Source organism: Carcharhinus amblyrhynchos, chromosome 4 (genome assembly GCF_965287045.1).
Source record: "Carcharhinus amblyrhynchos chromosome 4, sCarAmb.v2.hapA, whole genome shotgun sequence".
Taxonomy (NCBI): domain Eukaryota; kingdom Metazoa; phylum Chordata; class Chondrichthyes; order Carcharhiniformes; family Carcharhinidae; genus Carcharhinus; species Carcharhinus amblyrhynchos.
This window is the reverse complement of record NC_137327.1, coordinates 86454494-86472076: the sequence shown is the minus strand read 5'-3', so window position 1 is coordinate 86472076 and position 17583 is coordinate 86454494. Positions and strand designations below refer to the sequence as shown.

The 17583-nt window shown below is 40.4% G+C and overlaps 1 protein-coding gene across 2 annotated transcripts in view; it reads left to right on the top strand.

Moving 5' to 3' along the window:
• LOC145342160 (non-POU domain-containing octamer-binding protein-like) overlaps positions 1 to 17583 on the top strand; it is a 38117-nt gene that overhangs the window by 8110 nt on the left and 12424 nt on the right. For both annotated transcript variants that reach the window (XM_080187453.1, XM_080187454.1), the window contains 5 exons: positions 5555 to 5856; positions 11535 to 11630; positions 13246 to 13442; positions 14698 to 14782; positions 16955 to 17066. In XM_080187453.1, coding sequence (XP_080043579.1) covers positions 5555 to 5856; positions 11535 to 11630; positions 13246 to 13442; positions 14698 to 14782; positions 16955 to 17066 — 792 coding nt within the window. The remainder of the gene's footprint in view (positions 1 to 5554; positions 5857 to 11534; positions 11631 to 13245; positions 13443 to 14697; positions 14783 to 16954; positions 17067 to 17583) is intronic.

Sequence of the window (17583 nt, the reverse complement as noted above, 5' to 3'; positions counted from 1 at the left end):
CTCACTGTTCGGCATGCAGTTAGTCCAAAGCAGTATGTGATAAGAGCCAACTGATCCCATAACCAGTGGTTCAGACCTATGTTAGACACAAGCCTGAACACTTTGTGCCCCATCAGTCTACTCTTTTCATTAACAATGATGGAGGTCGTTTATGAACTATCAACAGCATTTAGTCAGCAATACTCTGCTCACAGGTGATAAGTTTAGGTTCTGCTGGGGCCACCTGGCTCTGGACCTCATTACAGCCTTGGTCCAAAAATGGATGAGAGTTGAACTCATGAGGTGAGGGTGATTGGCTGTGACATCAAAGGAACATTTGACTGAGTGTAGTATAAAGGAATCCTGGCAAGATTGAAGTCGATGGGAATCGGTGGAGTGAACTCTCCAGTGGTTGACATCATCGAAGATAGATTGTTGTTGTCAGTGGGACATGAGTGCAGGGGTTTCTCGGGGTTTGATCCTGGTCCAGCTATCTTCAGCTGCTTCATCAATGTCCTTCCCTCCATCTCAGGTTGGAAGTGGGGATGATTTCAAAATGTTCAACGTTTGTGACAACTCAGATTCCAAAGCAAGTTGTGTCTACATGCAGCGAGATTTGAGCAACATCTGATGAATGGCAAGTAACACTGGTGCTACAAGTGCCAGAGTATGACCATCTGACGAGCACATCTAACAGTCTCTTGATGTTGAATGGCAATGTCGTTGCCGCATCCCTCATCAACACCCGATAGTTCCCATAGAGCAGAAGCTTAACTGGATCAGCCATATAAAAGCTATGGCTACAAGAGTAGGTCAGAGGCTGGGAATCCTGTGGCGAATAACTCCCTGAAGCTTGTCCACTATCTGCCGGGCACAAGTCAGGAGTGTCGTGGAATACTCTCCACTTGCCTAGGTGAGTGCAGCTCCACTGACATTCAGAAGCTTCACAACACCAGGTTAAAGTCCAACAGGTTTATTTGGTAGCAAAAGCCACAAGCTTTCAGACCGCTGATCCTTCCTCAGGTATGTAGGAATTCTATTCACAAACTCAATTTACAAATTAATGGTTGGAATGCAAGTTTTTACAGGTAATCAAGTCTTAAAGGTACAGACAATGTGAGCAGAGAGAAAGTTAAGCACAGTTTAAAGAGATGTGTATTGTCTCCAGCCAGTTTAGCTGTTGCCTGGGCTTGCAAAATTTTGCTAACTGTCCTGGCTGGAGCCAGTACACACAGAGGGTTAAGCACAGGTTAAAGAGATGTGTACTGTCTCCAACCGGGATAATTAGTGAGATTTTGCAAGCCTAGGCAACAGCTGTCCTGGCTGGAGACAATACACATCTCTGTAAACTGTGCTTAACCCTCTCTCCACCTTGTCTGTACCTTTTTAAGACTTGATTACCTGTAAACACTTGCACTCCAACCATTATTTTCTAAATTGCGTTTGTGTCTTTATATGCCCTGTTTGTGAACAGAACTCCCACTTACTTGACAAAGGAGCAGTGCTGTGAAAGCTAGTGGCTTTTGCTACCAACTACACCTGTTGGACTTCTTACTGTGTTTACTCTAACTTGTCACATCTCCCTCAACAGCACCTTCTAAACCCATGACCACCACCATCAAGACCAAGTGCAGCAGACACTTGGAAAGAATACCACTGACCACTTTTCCAAGCCACCCATTATCTGAACTTGGATATATGTTATTGCTCCTTCACTATTGCTGAATCAAATTCCTATAACTCCCTCACAGCACCGTGGGGATACCTATGCAACATGGATGAAGAGGTTCAAGAAGTTGGCTTATCTCTAGTAGCGTCTCGAGGGACATTTATAAATGGGAAACCAATCTTTGTCTTGCGGTGTTGCCTACATCCCATGAAATTTTTTAAGGAAGGGCTCATAGATATGAAAGACATATTAATGTGTAAAGAGCAAGCTAGCAGTAGGAATGAATAGCACATTTTTAATTATCAGGCTGCATAGAACAGATTTGTATTTTTGGCTTTGTGCAAATATGTTAATGATTTAGACAAATGTACCTAAATTTGTTCAAGGCTAGACAAATGTAAGCTGTGAGAAGGGCACAGGCTGCAAAAAGATATACCGGTTAAGTGAGTTGGCAGTAAGATGGCAAATGAGGCATGATGTGAGGAAGTTCACTGTGGTCGTAAGAATAGAAAAGCAGAATATTTTGAAAGTGTGACATTGAAGTTCAGAGAGGGTTAGGTGTGATGTTCGGGGAGCAACTAAGTTAGTGACATGTAGCAAGCATTTAGGAAGACAAAAATTGCAAGTTGTCCCTTATTGCAAAGGGAATGGAGTACAAGCGTAAAGAACTTTTGCTATAATGGGCTAGGGCTTTGGTGAGACTTCATGTGGAATACTGTGCGCAGCATTGGTCTCTGTTTTTTAAGCAGCTGTATACTTGCATTGGAGATTTGTTCATGGGGTGAGAGGATTATCCTCTGATAGGTTTAGTAAATTGAATGTGTATTCTCTTGCATTTAGAAGAATGAGTAGCAATCTTATTGAAACAGCTTCTGAAGCGACTTGACTGGGTAGTCACTGAGATTGTTTGTGCTAGCTGGGAAGATTAACTATGATTGTACTGAATGGTGGCGCGTGCACTTGGAAGAGAAGAATTGTAGGTGATTTGATAGAGATCTTTTAGTTCAGTGGACTGAGTGGACGTGAACCAAATATTTCCACTTGTGGGAGAATCTAAAACCAAGGCCATAAATACAAGGTAGTTACTACTCTGTCCAATAAGGATATTGGGATAGATGTTAAAATGTTCTTATTTTAAACAGTCTTGCAAAGTAGTTGAGGTGAATAGCTTGGATACTTTCCAAAGGAAATTTAGACAAATACAGGAGAATAAATGGAATAGAAAGACATGCTAAAAATACAAATGGAATGGGAAGAGACAGATGTAAAGTGTAACTATCAATTCTGATTAGTTGGGCCAGATGTTCTTTTTGTGCTGTGTATTTTGTGCAATTTTTGATTCACTAACTGTTCCAGTCAGGGAACGTTATGCACTTGACCTATGCTGTGACTGCCGCATTTTCACCGATTCTCCCACCAAGCTGGTGAATGCGTGTCATTTTGTTCCCAGACCAGTTTAACTGCATCTTTAACCACTGGTGTGTTTTTTTTATGCAAGAGATTAAGCTGGAAAGACTTTTTTTGCTATGAATTTCTACACAGCCCAACTGTCTCAAATAAAGGGACTCAATCCTAGGATCCTTGTTTTGAGCCCCAAGTGATGTCTCTTGTTAATTTTGTCAAAGAGAAACTGCACAGTTAAGACCACTAATTGGGATTGCTGGGGGAAGATATGTATATTCCTCTCCAGACATCTTGTATTCGCTGCCTGAATAAATAATTGACATTAAAATTGCAGTATGTTTTCACATTAATAAATGTTGTTGTAAATGAGGCAGTTAGCAAAATAAAAGCATGATTTAGTTGCAGAAAGGAGAGCTGTATTTCAAAGCATCTCTCACTTTAGCATACGCATGGGCAGAAAGTGCTCGCCTTGTGCTGTGGCACAAATAAATGTGTTCTTGTGTGAATGTTTGTAAACAAAAAAAATCAAATTTACTCATTTTCAGATTGCCATTAAATCACAGTTGATAGCAAACTACTTTGATAGCCATTTATTCAAAGTAGCAATTTTAATAAGTGGTTTGTAATCATTTTAAATCATGGTCCAGTCACATTGGGCAGCCTCCTTTTTTAATATTTGTACACCCATTGGTTGATACTTCATAGTTTGTAGAAAATTACCAATCCTGGGGACTGACCACAGCCAAAAAGCTCAATGCTTGATGTAGTATCTTGTGAATTGTATCTTGTTATTGAATATAATGTAAAATAATTACTTTGGTGACTCAAATAAGATAAATAGAAGCAGCCAGACCCGTATTTTGGGCTGGAGGTGAGTTAAATCTATTGTGTGATCTCAATTTATTACCAAAATTGCTTTCACTTTGGTTGAACAAGATAGCCTGGAAAACCTTTTTTTTGAGTGCTTGGGGGTGCATGTGCACAGATACCTTAAGGTGGCAGTACTGATAGATAAGGTGGTTAAGAAGACGTGTGATAGCTGGGGCATAGAATACAAAGCAGGAAGGTCGTGCTTTAACATGTGGGCATGGATTTAAGGTGAGTGTGGATCTGAGGAAAATGGTGGGAATCGGGAACTCGATGCCTGCAAAAGTGGTTGAGTTAGAAACTCAACATTAAGTAAATATTCACTCGCGTTGTTGTAACTTCTGGGCCTGAGGGACAAGTGCCGGAAAGTGGGACTGCTCTAGTCAGATCTTTGACCGGCATGGGCACGATAGGCTGAATAGCCTCCTGCTATGCGTAAACATCTATGAATTATGTGACCAGCCCTGTTAATTTTGCTGCTCGTCATCTTCCAAACTGTATTGTTTTGAAACTGATGGTGTGCTTGTTTTAGTACAGGATTCTTAGCCTTTTAAAGACCCAAGTCTGACCATATCATGTACCTGAATCGAGCAGTTATTCCTATGCTTTTTAACCCAAAGTAGATTTTGCCATGTCTCCTTTTCTCCTACCAAGTTTCATTGGCATGGAAAGATTGTGCACGCGCACCTGCAACAGTCAAGTATAGTGAATATGACCATGTTGTCCCTGGCTAATGTTTAAGAAGATCCCAGTTCAATGATTGTGTGGTATTGGGTACATAACCTAGCTTCTTAGCCAGCAAGATAGTTGTAGGCATGATGGTTTCCATCTCCTGTCTACGCATGGAACCCTTGTACCAGAATGGAAGAAAGCCATTCAATTCCTCCGGTCTGTTGTAGCATTGTTAGTTTATGTCTGACTATTCTTACTCAACCTAAAAGTCATGTAAACTTCATTTGCACCACCATTCATATTCTCTTGTGGCAGAGAGTTCTAGATTTATCTTGTGTCTTGTCCCAGTGCCTTGTGATGTCACTTCTGAATGCTTGGGCTCTTACTTTGAAGTAAACCGTTGTATAGTTTTGGTTACTGTATTGCCAAAAAGGCAGTATATCCATTCTGAAGATGCTGTTCCCAAAGTGATCTAAAAGTCGAGTCCTGACCAATGCTGTATACAACAGTGGCATAACTTAGTCATTTTTTGACTTCAGACTAAACTTCCTTATTATTCTTAGTTGTAGTGTAGAATCGTTCAGGGAACTTGTATGATTTGAAGTGTTCTGGTGCAAAAAATAATATTTAAGCCATTTGTAGGTAGATGTATAGCCAAGCACCACCAGGGTTTTGATTTGACTGATCTTCTCTTCCAGTATGGCTCACATTTTCTCTTGGTGATTTTAGTATGAATATGTTGATCTGATGCTGCTGTTTCTTTCCAGGGGATGATGAGGTGACTTACCTTTGAATTTTCTTTTAGGGTAAGCACGAGAGCTGCCTTGTTACTTGTACAATTCCAGAGGCTAGAGTTCGGATTATATTCGGAGGGCATTGAGTGGCCTGATTAGTGGGTTTGTATTTTAGAACAATATTTTAATTGTGTGACTGAAAATTCACATGTACTCATTTTGATTATAGGAAACTAGAACCCTGGCTGAAATTGCAAAGGCGGAACTTGATGATACTACACTAAGAGGGAGACAGATAAGAATTCGATTTGCAACACATGGTGCTGCTCTCACCGTGAAGAATCTTCCTCAGTTTGTATCAAATGAGTTGTTGGATGAGGCTTTCTCTATCTTTGGACCAGTGGAGAGAGCAGTGGTGATCGTAGATGATCGTGGAAAGCCAACTGGTAAAGGCATTGTAGAATTTGCAGCAAAACCTGCAGCACGCAAGGCTCTGGACAGATGTACAGATGGTGCATTCTTATTGACAGCGTGAGTAATCAGAATAAAAATGTGGGGGTGGGTGGGTGGCAGAGTTTGCAGGCAAGAGTATTTTGTTTTGCACTAGTTAGCAGTTTCATCCTGCTTCATTAAGTTCGTTGATGGAAGTGAGTGGAAAGCCCATTTGTTGTAGCGTTAAGCCACAGACAATAGATAGGTTACATTCCTGACTTTATTGTTAGCTTATCTCGTTTGGTGTCCTATACTTGGCCTAAGTGCTTGGGGGGGAGGTTAAAGAAGTGTAAATCTGTCTGGATGCATGGAAAATGGTACGTAGGATGTAGAACATAGAACAGTACAGGCCCTTTGGCCCTTGATGTTGTGCCGAGCTTTGTCTGAATCAAGCTATCCCACTCCCTATCATCCTGGTGTGCTCTATGTGCCTATTCAATAACCACTTGAAAGTTCCTAAAGTGTCCGACCCTGCTATCACAGCAGGCAGCCCATTCCACACACCAACTCTCCACTCTGAGTAAAGAACCTACCTCGGACATCCCCCCCCAGATCTCCCACCGTGAACCTTAAAGTTATGCCCCCTAGTAATGGTTACATCCACCTGAGGAAATAGTCCCTAAACGTACACTCTATCTATCCTCCTTATCATCTTATAAACTTCTAAGTTGCGCCTCATCCTCCTCCGCTCTACAGAGAAAAGCCCTAGCTCCCTCAATCTTTCCTCATAAGACCGACCTCCAAATCAGGCAGCATCCTGGTAAATCTCCTCTGCACTCTCTCCAATGCTTCCACATCCTCCTTAGAGTGAGGCGACCAGAACAGCATACAATATTCCAAATGTGGTCTCACCAAGGTCCTGTACAGTTGCAGCATAACCCCATGGCTCTTAAACTCTAACCCCCTGTTAACTAACGCTAACACACTATAGGCCTTCTTCACAGCTCTATCCACTTGAGCGGCAACCTTCAGAGATCTGTGGATATGAACCCCAAGATCTCTCCGTTTCTCCACATTTCTCAGAACCCTGACATTGACGCTGTAATCTGCATTCAAGTTTGTCCTACCAAAATGAATCACCTCACATTTATCAGGGTTAAACTCCATCTGCCACTTTTCAGCCCAGCTCTGCATCCTAGCAATGTCTCTTTGCAGCCTACAAGAGCCCGCCACATCATCCACTACTCCATCAATCTTGGTGTCATCGCTAAATTTACTGACCCCCTCCTTCAGTCCCCTCTTCCAAGTCATTGATAAAAATCACAAAAAGCAGAGGACTCAGCACTGATCCCTGTGGTACACCATTGGTAACTAGCCTCCAGTCTGAAAATTTTCCATCCACCACCACCACCCTCTGCCTTCTATGAGGTAGCCAGTTACTTAGCCAATTGGCCAAATTTCCTTCTATCCCACACCTCCTTACTTTCTTCATGAGCCGACCATGGAAACCTTATCAAACGCCTTACTAAAATCCATGTAAAATCCAGGTAAATTGCTCTACCTTCATCTACACACTTAGTTACCTCCTCAAAGAATTCAGTCACGTTTGTGAGGCAAGACTTAACCCTTCATGAATCTGTGTTGACTATCCCGATTTAAGCTGCATCTTTCCAAATGGCCATAAATCCTATCCCTCAGACCTTTTCCATTAACTTACTGACCACCAAAGAAAGACTGACCGGCCTATAATTACCAGGGTCATTCCTAATTTCTTTCTTGAACAGAAGAACAACATTGGCCACTCTCCAATCCTCTGGCACTATCCCCATGGACAGTGAGGAGCCAAAGATCAGAGCAAAGTTCCTCCCTTGCCTCCCAAAGAATCCTAGGATATATCCCATCTGGCCCAGGGGACTTATCGACCCTCAGGTTTTTCAAAATTGCTAATACATCTTCTGTCAGACCATTGACCGCCTCCAGTCTATCAGCTGGTATCACGCTCTCATCCTCAAAAAGATGGCCCCTTTCCTTGGTGAACGCTGAAGAAAAGTACTCATTTATCTCCTCTCCTATCTCTTCTGATTCCATGCACAAGTTCCCGCTACTATCCTTGACTGGCCCTAACCTCAACCTGGTAATTTTTTAATTTCTCACGAGTAAAAAGCCTTGGGGTTTTCCTTGATCTGACCTGCCAAGGATGTTTCATGCCACCTCCTAGTTCTCCTAAGCCCTTTTTCAAGCTCATTCCTTGTTAGCTTGTAACCCTCAAGCGACCAGCTGAACCTTGTTTTCTCATCCTTACATACACTTCCTCATCCTTTCATATGCTTCCTTTTCCCTCTTGACAAGGCATTCAACCTCTTTCGTGAACCATGGTTCCCTTACTCGGCCATTTCCTCCCTGCCTGACAGGCAATACTCAGAATTTGTTCCTTGAACAAGCTCCACTCTTCACTTGTGCCTTTCCCTGACGGTTTCTGGTCCCATCTTACGCTCCCTAATTTTAGCCTGATAACATCATAAATTACCCCTCCCCAATTATAAACCTTGCCCTGCCATATGGCCCTATCCCCCTCCATTGCAATAATGAAAAACACCGAATTGTAGTCATTATCTCCAAAGTGCTCTCCCACAAACGAATCTAACACTTGGCCCGGTTCATTATTCTGCACCAAGTCCAGTATGGCTCCACCTCTTGTCAGCCTATCTACATATTGTGTCAGGAAATCTTCTTGTAGATACTGTACAAAAATTGCCCCATCTGAATTATTTGACCTATAAAGGTTCCAATCAATATTTGGAAAGTTAAAGTCACCCATGACAACTATCCTGTGACCTCCACACCTGTCCATAATCTGCTTTGCAATTTCTTCCTCCACACCTCTCTCACAATTTGGGGGCCTGTAGAAAACTCGTAACAACGTGACTGCTCCTTTCCTATTTCTAACTTCAGCCCACATTGCCTCAGTAGGCAGATCCCCCTCGAACTGCCTTTCTGCAGCCGCTAAACTATCCTTGATTAACAATGCTACTCCTCCACCTCTTTTGCCATCTTCCCTACTCTTACTGAAATATCTATACCTCAGATCTTCCAAGGAATGTTTTGTTCCTTTAGAACATCTGGTAACACATTACTGCTGTTGGTTAATGTATCTTAGTTTGTCTGCCTTAGCAAAGCTGGTTTTAGTTTGGTTTATGGAAATAGGTTAGTTAGTAAAACAAAATTGTTAATATTGTGTCCCTGAATATTGATTTCCTGAAGTTTCAAGCCAGTTCCTCTTTTATCTTTTAATCCACTACGTTTCACTGTAAAAGTGTAAAGTTGAGATAGCTATTCACAACCTACTCAGAAAACTGTTCTGGAACACTAGTGGAAGTGAGAACCCAAACTAGATGTTGCTGTCGTCGTTTGGGTCAGGGAGCTTCTGCTGAGGCAAATTCCAAAGATTCCTAGCTTTTTTTGTCGAGCACAGATAAGGCAAAGGGGAATCCAAAGAGCTTCTACAAATACATAAAGGACAAAAGAGTAAAAAGAGGCCCTACTGTCTCCTTAAAGGATTCACAAGAGATGGGTGAGATTCTAAATTAATATTTTTCATTAGTATTTACTGTTGAGAAAGGCATGGATGTCAGGGAACTTGGGGAATAAATAGCGATGTTTTGAGGAGTGAACATATTATAGAACGTGGTGCTGGTAGTCTTAAAACCCATCAAGATAGATAAATCCCTGGGACCTGATGAAATGTATTTCAGGACGTTGTGGGAGGCTAGGGAGAAAATTGTGGGTCCCCTAGCAGAGATATTTGAATCATCGACAGGCACAGGTGAAGTGCCTGAACGCTGGAGGGTAGCAAATGTTGTGCCTTTGTTTTAGAAGGACTGCAGGGAAAAGCTTGGAAAGTACAGGCCTGTGAGCCTATTTTCTGTAGTGGATAAGTTGTTTGATATTTTGAGAAACAATCTAAAGGCATTTTTGGGGGCAGGGACTAAATTAGGGACAGTCAACATGGTTTTGAGTGGAAAATCTTGTCTCACGATTTTGTCTGCGTCTTTTGAAGGAGTAATCAAGAAGTTAGATGAGGACAGTGCAGTCAGCATTGTCTACATGGACTTTAGCAAGGCTTTTTGACAAGGTACCGCATGGTAGGTTGTTGCATTAGATTAAATCTTACAGGATCCAGGGTGAGGTAGCCAATTAAATACAAAATTGTCTTGACGACAGAAACCAGAGGGTGGTTTAGAGGGTTGATTTTCAAACTGGAGGCCTGTGGCCAGCGGTGTGCCTCAGGGATTGGTGCTAGGTTCACGGTTATTTGTCATTTATTTCAATGATTTGGATGAGAATTTAGGAGGCATGGTTAGTAAGTTTGTAGATGACACTGAGGTTCATGGCATAGCAGACGGTGAAGAAGGTTATCTAGGATTGCAGCAGGATCTTGGTCAGTTGGGCTGATGAATGGCAGGTGATGGATGTTTAATTTAGATAAATGTGAGGTGATGCATTTTGGCTGATCAAATTGGGGCAGGATCTACTCAATTAATGGTAAGGTGTTTGGGAGAGAGGACAGATTCATAGCTCCTTGAAAATGAAGTCACAGGTGTACAGGGTGGTGAAGAAGGCATTCAGCATGCTTAGTTTTGTTCGCCAGAGCATTGAATACAGGAGTTGAGATGTCTTGTTGAAATTGTGTAAGACATAAGGCCACACTTGGAATACTGTGTACAGTTGTAGTCACCCTATTTTGGAAAGGATATTATTAAACTAGAAAGAATTAGAAAAGATTTACTAGGAAGCTACTGGAACTTGATGGTTGAGTTACAAGGAGAGGCTGGATAGATGGGGACTTTTTCCTTGGAGCGTAGGAAGCTTAGGGATGATCTTATAGAGGTCTACAAAATAATGAGGGGCATTGATAATGTAGACAATCAATATCTATTCCCAACGATATAGGGGAATCTAAATCTAGAGTGCATTGGTTTAAGTTGGGAGGGGAGAGCTACAAAAGGGTCCAGAGGGGCAGTTTTTTCTCACTCATGGTGGTGAGTGACTGGAACAAGCTGCTAGTGGTAGTAGTAGAGGTGGATATGATTTGGTCTTTTACAAAGCATTTAGACAGTTACATGAATAAGATGGGTTTAGAGGGATGTGAGCCAAATTAGGGAATTATGGGAATTTAGGACTAATTGTGGGAAATTAGGTCTAGCTTGGTGGTTAAAAGCTGGGCAGCATGAACAAGTTGAGCGAAAGGGCCCATTTTCCTTGCTATAAACTTCTGTGACCGTAGGTAATTAATTTCTTTTTTGCACTTTCCCATTTTCCAAAATTATCCATTGTCCAAAATTATATTAAAACAAGATTTTATTTTCATGGCTAAAATAGCATTGCTAAAGTCTAATTACATACTCCCAAAGCTTTGAATTTAAACAAATTCTTCCCCACTCCAAAACCGTTAAGATTTGATTCATGGTACTGTACCCTCAGCTAAAGGCATTTCTGTATAAAACTTGTTTAATTCTTTTAGTGATGAGCAGAGAGTCAACCTGCTATGTACAGATGATTGTCTTTATTTCCATAGCTAAAGTATTAAAACCTTGGTAATAGTTTCATGATGGAATAAGATCATCCCTTCTGACAGGCCTGTAAGCATGTTTGTTCATTTTTACATGAAGTGAAAAATTTTATTTTTCAGGAATTGGTGTCACATACTACATTGTGCAATGCACTATTTGTTGCTTAAAACTAGCATCCATATTTGGTCTTTATTTTCCCGTTTTTAGGTTTCCAAGACCTGTGACTGTTGAACCTTTTGATCAATGTGATGATGAAGATGGACTTCAAGAGAAACTGGTCCAGAAAAATCAACATTATCACAAGTATGTATTGACTATCAATTGTTTTCAAAGATGCTGATGTTTGTCCCCTTCTAAAACCATGTAAGATTATGCTTGGGTTTGCATTTACTGAGTGCTTGATAGAATGTAAATGCATGGATAAATTAGCCTGCATATTGTTTGGGTGTTTGAGTGACTTGATGTGCTAAATAAAATTGAAAGCACAAGTTTGCTTCCTCGAGTGGATTGTTATTATTTTGCGAAATTAAGTACTATCCATGACTGCATAAAAGAGCCATGATGTGGAGATGCCAGCGTTGCAGTGGGGTAAACACAGTAAGAAGTCTCACAACACCAAGTTCAAGTCCAACAAGTTTATTTGGTAGCCCAAGCCACTAGCTTTTGTAGAGCTGCTCCTTCATTACGTAAGTGGGAGTTCTGTTCACAAACAGGGCATACAAAGACAAACTCAATTTAGAAAATTATGGTTGGAATGCAAGTCTTTACAGGTAATCAAGTCTTAAAGGTACAGACAGTGCGAGTAGAGAGAGGGTTACGCACAGGTTAAAGAAATGTGTATTGTCTCCAGCCGGGACAGTTTGTGAGATTTTGCAACCCAGGCAAATCCTGGCAAGATCCAGGATCTTGGGTTCATGTCAGATTATCTGTAATCCCCTGAGGATTTGCCTGATCTTGCAAAATGTCACAAATTGTCCTGGCTGGAGACGATACATATTTCTTTAACCTGTGCGTAACCCTCTCTCCACTCGCATTGTCTGTACCTTTTAAGACCTGATTACCTGTAAAGACTTGCATTCCAACCATAATTTTCTAAATTGAGTTTCTTTATATGCCCTGTTTGTGAACAGAACTCCCACTTACGTAATGAAGGAGCAGTGCTATGAAAGCTAGTGGCTTTTGCTACCAAATAAACCTGTTGGACTTTAACCTGGTGTTGTGAGACTTCTTGCTGTGCATAAAAGAGCAGCAGGTTGCTATAAATAAAATTTTAATACTTCTGTTTGTCATTTTCTCATGAAATGAAAAACCCAGATGAGTTGTCAAAATTTATTGTGTTGGTACAAAAAGTAGTACTGAAATTTATAGTGAGGAGCGGGCAGTGGGGTAAAGACCCCTGTAAAACTTGAACGTTGTCAAAATTAAGTTCCTACGTGAATAAGTTCATGTAGGGTTTGGTGAAACCTCTTGATCCATCTTGTTTTCATTAAACTCTTCCTATAGAGTGCATTTATCAAAAACAGGAAGGTAGGGAAGCTTGCAAAAGTCGTTTTTCATGATTTGATGATAGAATGGTTTGGGAACAGTCAACCTTATTTCCACCCCAAGCAAAACTAAATTGTAAGGGCCAAATAAAGTAATCCTTAACCTTTTGTTTATGGTATTTTGTTTTTATTGATTTTATGTCACAGCAATGTTAACTTGACCATTGCAGCAAAAACGTCAGTGAGCTCACCCATGACAACCCGACTAAACTTTTTTAGTAGCCACATCAATATTGTTACTTTGGCAATATGGTTTTTTTCTTTGTATAATGTATAAACGTTGGTACTGCTTCTTTCTAGGGCAGGAGTGCAGTTGAGATTACTTTGGCTTCTTGCCTTTAATTACACTTGTCTGTAACTGTTTCATTTTTAAGGGAACGGGAACAGCCACCCAGATTTGCCCAGCATGGATCATTTGAGTATGAATATGCCATGAGGTGGAAGGCTCTGCTTGAAATGGAGAAACAGCAGCAGGAGCAAGTTGATAGAAATGTGAAAGAAGCACGAGAGAAGCTGGAAGTAGAACTGGAAGCTGCACGTCATGAACACCAAGTCATGCTCATGAGACAAGGTGGGTTGAGAAGATCGCAGTTGGTTTTTTTTTGTGGCGTGTCTAAAGGCATTGGCTGTTACTGGATAGTGATCATGAATGTGAAATGTGAATTTTCTGTCTACACCATTCTCTCTCCATCTCTGCTTCCTTTCGATTTCTTTCCTTTTCCCCCAGTCTGTGACCACCAAGGCTAGTTGTAGACCCTTGACCATATCAATTTAGATGGAATATTTGAATCATTTAGGTAAAGTATTGAAGGGAAAATTTTATAGGGTGCATCACAGACAGGAAGCCATTTGGACCATTGCACATGTGCCAGCTCTTTGTCCTGTATGCTGCTGTCATGTTACGCATATTGCAAATGTTCAGAAATGAGATGTATGAAGTAGATTTACCAATTAGTCCCACTCTCCCTTCTATTCTTCCATAGCTTTTTTCCCCCTTGCAAATGCATTTGCAGTTCCTTCTTTTTCAAAGCTACAAAATTTGCTTCACCACTCTTTCAGGTAATTCATTCCAGATGGAAAGACTTGCTGTCTTTTTCTTCACTTTACCTCTGGTTCTTGAACTCTCTCTTCTAGTTACTGACCTTTCTGCCATTTGTTATTTAATCTATTGAAACCATGTCAAGATTTCTCTTTCAAATCTCCCCATCTCTTTTGTAAGAAGAAGAATTCGACTTCTGCAGTTTTTCCACATAATTTATAATTCCTGAACAGTTCTAGTAAATGTCTTGCCTACAAAATTTGATGCTCAAAATAGACCACTGTACTGTAGTTGGGTACTGACCAGTGTTATATAAAAATGAAACAGTCTTTTGTACTTTTGTGTTCCTTTTCATAAAGTCAAGGATCCTGTATGCGGCTTTAAAAATACTCCCAATTTTCTCATGTCAGCTTAAGTTTATGTACACGCACATGGGTGTCTGTTCTTGAACTCCCTTGAAAATGATATAATTTGGCTTATATTGCCATGGATTGAAGTTTTTGGTGGTGGATGGGGGAACAAGCCAAGGCTGTTTGCCACACTTGAATGTTGCACACCAATATTGCAACTCTAAAGGAATGTTGCTGTGTACGATTCTGGGCACGTTACAAAGATTGGGATTAAATATTCACCCATTTTGGAAATTCTGTAGTCAGTGTACTTCGATAAAGTTGCAAATCTATTTGCTTAAAAATGCAATTGTATCTTCCAGAATTTGCAATATGTTGTACTTGTGTATAAAAATGCAATTTTGGTCCAGTTCAAATGTTTGTTATTTTTGTTATAGACTTAATGAGACGTCAAGAGGAATTGAGGCGCATGGAAGAGCTGCATAATCAGGAACTGCAAAAGCGAAAACAAATCGAACTGAGGTAAACAACATTGTTTCCTGTACTAAGTTCTTGGAAGTGAATGTCCAAACCAGAGTTTTGTAGACTCCATATACTGACATAAAGTGGCTATCATGTCAAGCATATTGCAAGTGTTCAGAAAGGAGATGTAGGCGGTAGATTTTTTTACAGAGTAGTGGATGCCTGGAACTCGTTGCTGGGGGAAGTAGTGGAACCGAATACCGTTGTGACTTTTAAAGGGTGTCTTGACAAGTACGTGAATAGGATGAGAATAGAGGGATAAGGTCACTGGAAGGGTAGGGGGTTTTAGTTAAGTCGGGCAACATGGTCGGTGCAGGCTTGGAGGACCAAAGGACTTGTTCCTGTGATGTAATTTTCTTTGTTCTTCTATTCCATTTATATGTGATGGTTCGGATTTTTGCTGAATTGTGACTAGTTGATCCAAAACAGCAGTATAGTTGTTGTAGTAGTTTGAAATGGAATTAGTTGATGTCGAATGAGGGTAAAGAATGCCAGTTAGTTGTTAAGAAAGGAGAGACCAGTTGAATGATGAGAAAGTATCGGTGCTTTTTGGTAGAGTAAATTAGATCTACAAGTGTTGATATTGTGGTCTAAAGCAAGTGGAAACTTAATCCCAATAGAGTTTCCATGGCTCCTTTTTATGCATGTCCTAATTGCCAGCTAAAAATACGCTGCCAAGGACTTTCATGTTTGCACTCACCAGCCATTTCTCCTGTTCTCATTTTTCCTGGGTGAATGCTAGTTTTCTGCTTGCATGCAGGTGGTGGGGGAAAAAAGCAATCAGTTCCTTCAGTCTTAAAAGATGTATTCCAGCTTCTGATATAAATTTGAGGAATTGCATCATGAATCAATGTTTTTGTGTCGCTGGTCTTTTCATGACTGAATGCTAAACTTTTGTGGTGATATTTGAAGCAGTTACCATTCGGAAACAATGGTTTTCAAAAATCCGGTTCAATTTGCAATGACCCTTTTGCTGGAAGAGGAAGATTCATTTCTCTGGCTTGCTTCAGTTGGCTCAAATTGATTGAATATTGGGTATTTGAGATGGCGTGCATAATATGGACAAGAGGGTGAATCTTAATAGAAGCGATGACTTAATTTCTTTAGGGCACGTCTTCACACTTGCAGTCGATGGTAAGGATCTAGTACTTAAAAGTGGGTGAATATTGCTGAATTTTGGATACCTGATGTAGCTTTTTGAATTGGCATTAATCAGCAAGTCAAACCAATATTTATCATTGAGTGGGAGTTTTTGATTAAAATTAATCGGCAGCTTGACTGCGGTATCTCTGAATTAATAGTGGACTAGATCCTGATTTTTCAGAGCAAACATTTTTTGCCCTATATTGTTTGGATATTTGTAAGGAAAATAGGTGGGAATAGAGAGATTCTGTTGGGTTGGGAGAAAATAGTTTAAAAATTTTCCATTGGGCAGTCACGAGTTAATGTAGTTCAGACTAGACTTTATTGCCAAAAGATTTCTTTACCGTAGATGTGAAATGATTTAGAGTAATGGTTCTCAAACTCAGGCCCATAAACCTCTCGGAGATTACAAGGATTCTGAGATAATTTAAAAGTCCTCATTGAGGTGCTGTGGCCTAAAGGATGCAATATCTGAAGTAAATGTAGATTTTTAAACATTAGAACACCCCAGTGTCGCACTTGCAACGTAAATATTACATAATTTCAATGGGGAGATCTGTAATCACTAATCCACTTATTTGAAAAGGGTTCCTCTTTATTTGCTCATGGGTTGTGGGTGTCACTGGCAAGCCTGGTATTTATTTCCCATTCCTAATTGCCTCTTAAGGTGGTGGCGAGCTGTGTTCTTGAAATATTGTCCTAAGATGTTTGAGAACAATGGAGGTAGAGGGTCTAACAATCATTTTACGAGGGAATTAGATGAGCCTCTATAAAAGATGTGGTAAAAATACAAAACCTGGGTTGGACTCCATGTTGAGTGTCAGCTCAAGCGTGAATTTGATGGCTGTCATTGCTATGGTTCTCAGGAATCTGTACTGTAAATCAAAATGCAAAACTGCTCACTAATTGTGAAAATGTTTTATTCCAATTTTCCCTCTTCAAATTTAAGATTTAACAAATTGCCTGTATGTAAAATTAGATAAAGAATGTTCTTGGCAGCTTAAATTCTAATTGGTGTTAACGTTGTAGACAAGAGGAGGAACGCAGGAGACGCGAGGAAGAAATGTTGTTGCGTCAACGTGAAAAAGAAGAAATGATGAGAAGACAACAGGAGGGATTCCGAGCGAGCTTTGGTGAAAATGTAAGTGTTTTGGATTATTAATATCCTTATGACAAAGGTACAATTGGTGACATGGAAGCGCGTTAATGTATGAATATACATGGAAAAGATGGGATTTATAAATCACGTAAGCAAATATATTATTGGAGCTGTAGCTTACGTTGGCCACATATTAAATGAGTGGTATCTTTCTAAGTCATTAATGTGTTTTGAGGGCAGCTCACTGACGAGAGAAATAACTGAGAGCCACACATCTGTCTACAAGCCTTGCTGTATGAGATGTAGTAGAAAATGATTTGCAGGTAATGTGTGTATTTTTATTTGAACGTTAGAAAGGATTTTACGCTGGCGTCACATTCTATGAATTTGGAATTCTGGCATGAATTTATTATGCTTCTGAATTTCAGTACTTTGACCAGTTTTCACCACTGTTTTCGTAGATATGTGCGCAATGCTGTTAATGTGTGTATATGCTATACATACTGGGATCACATGTCCACTACTCAATTAGCCGTATCTGAATTCCTAGTTAGCCAGC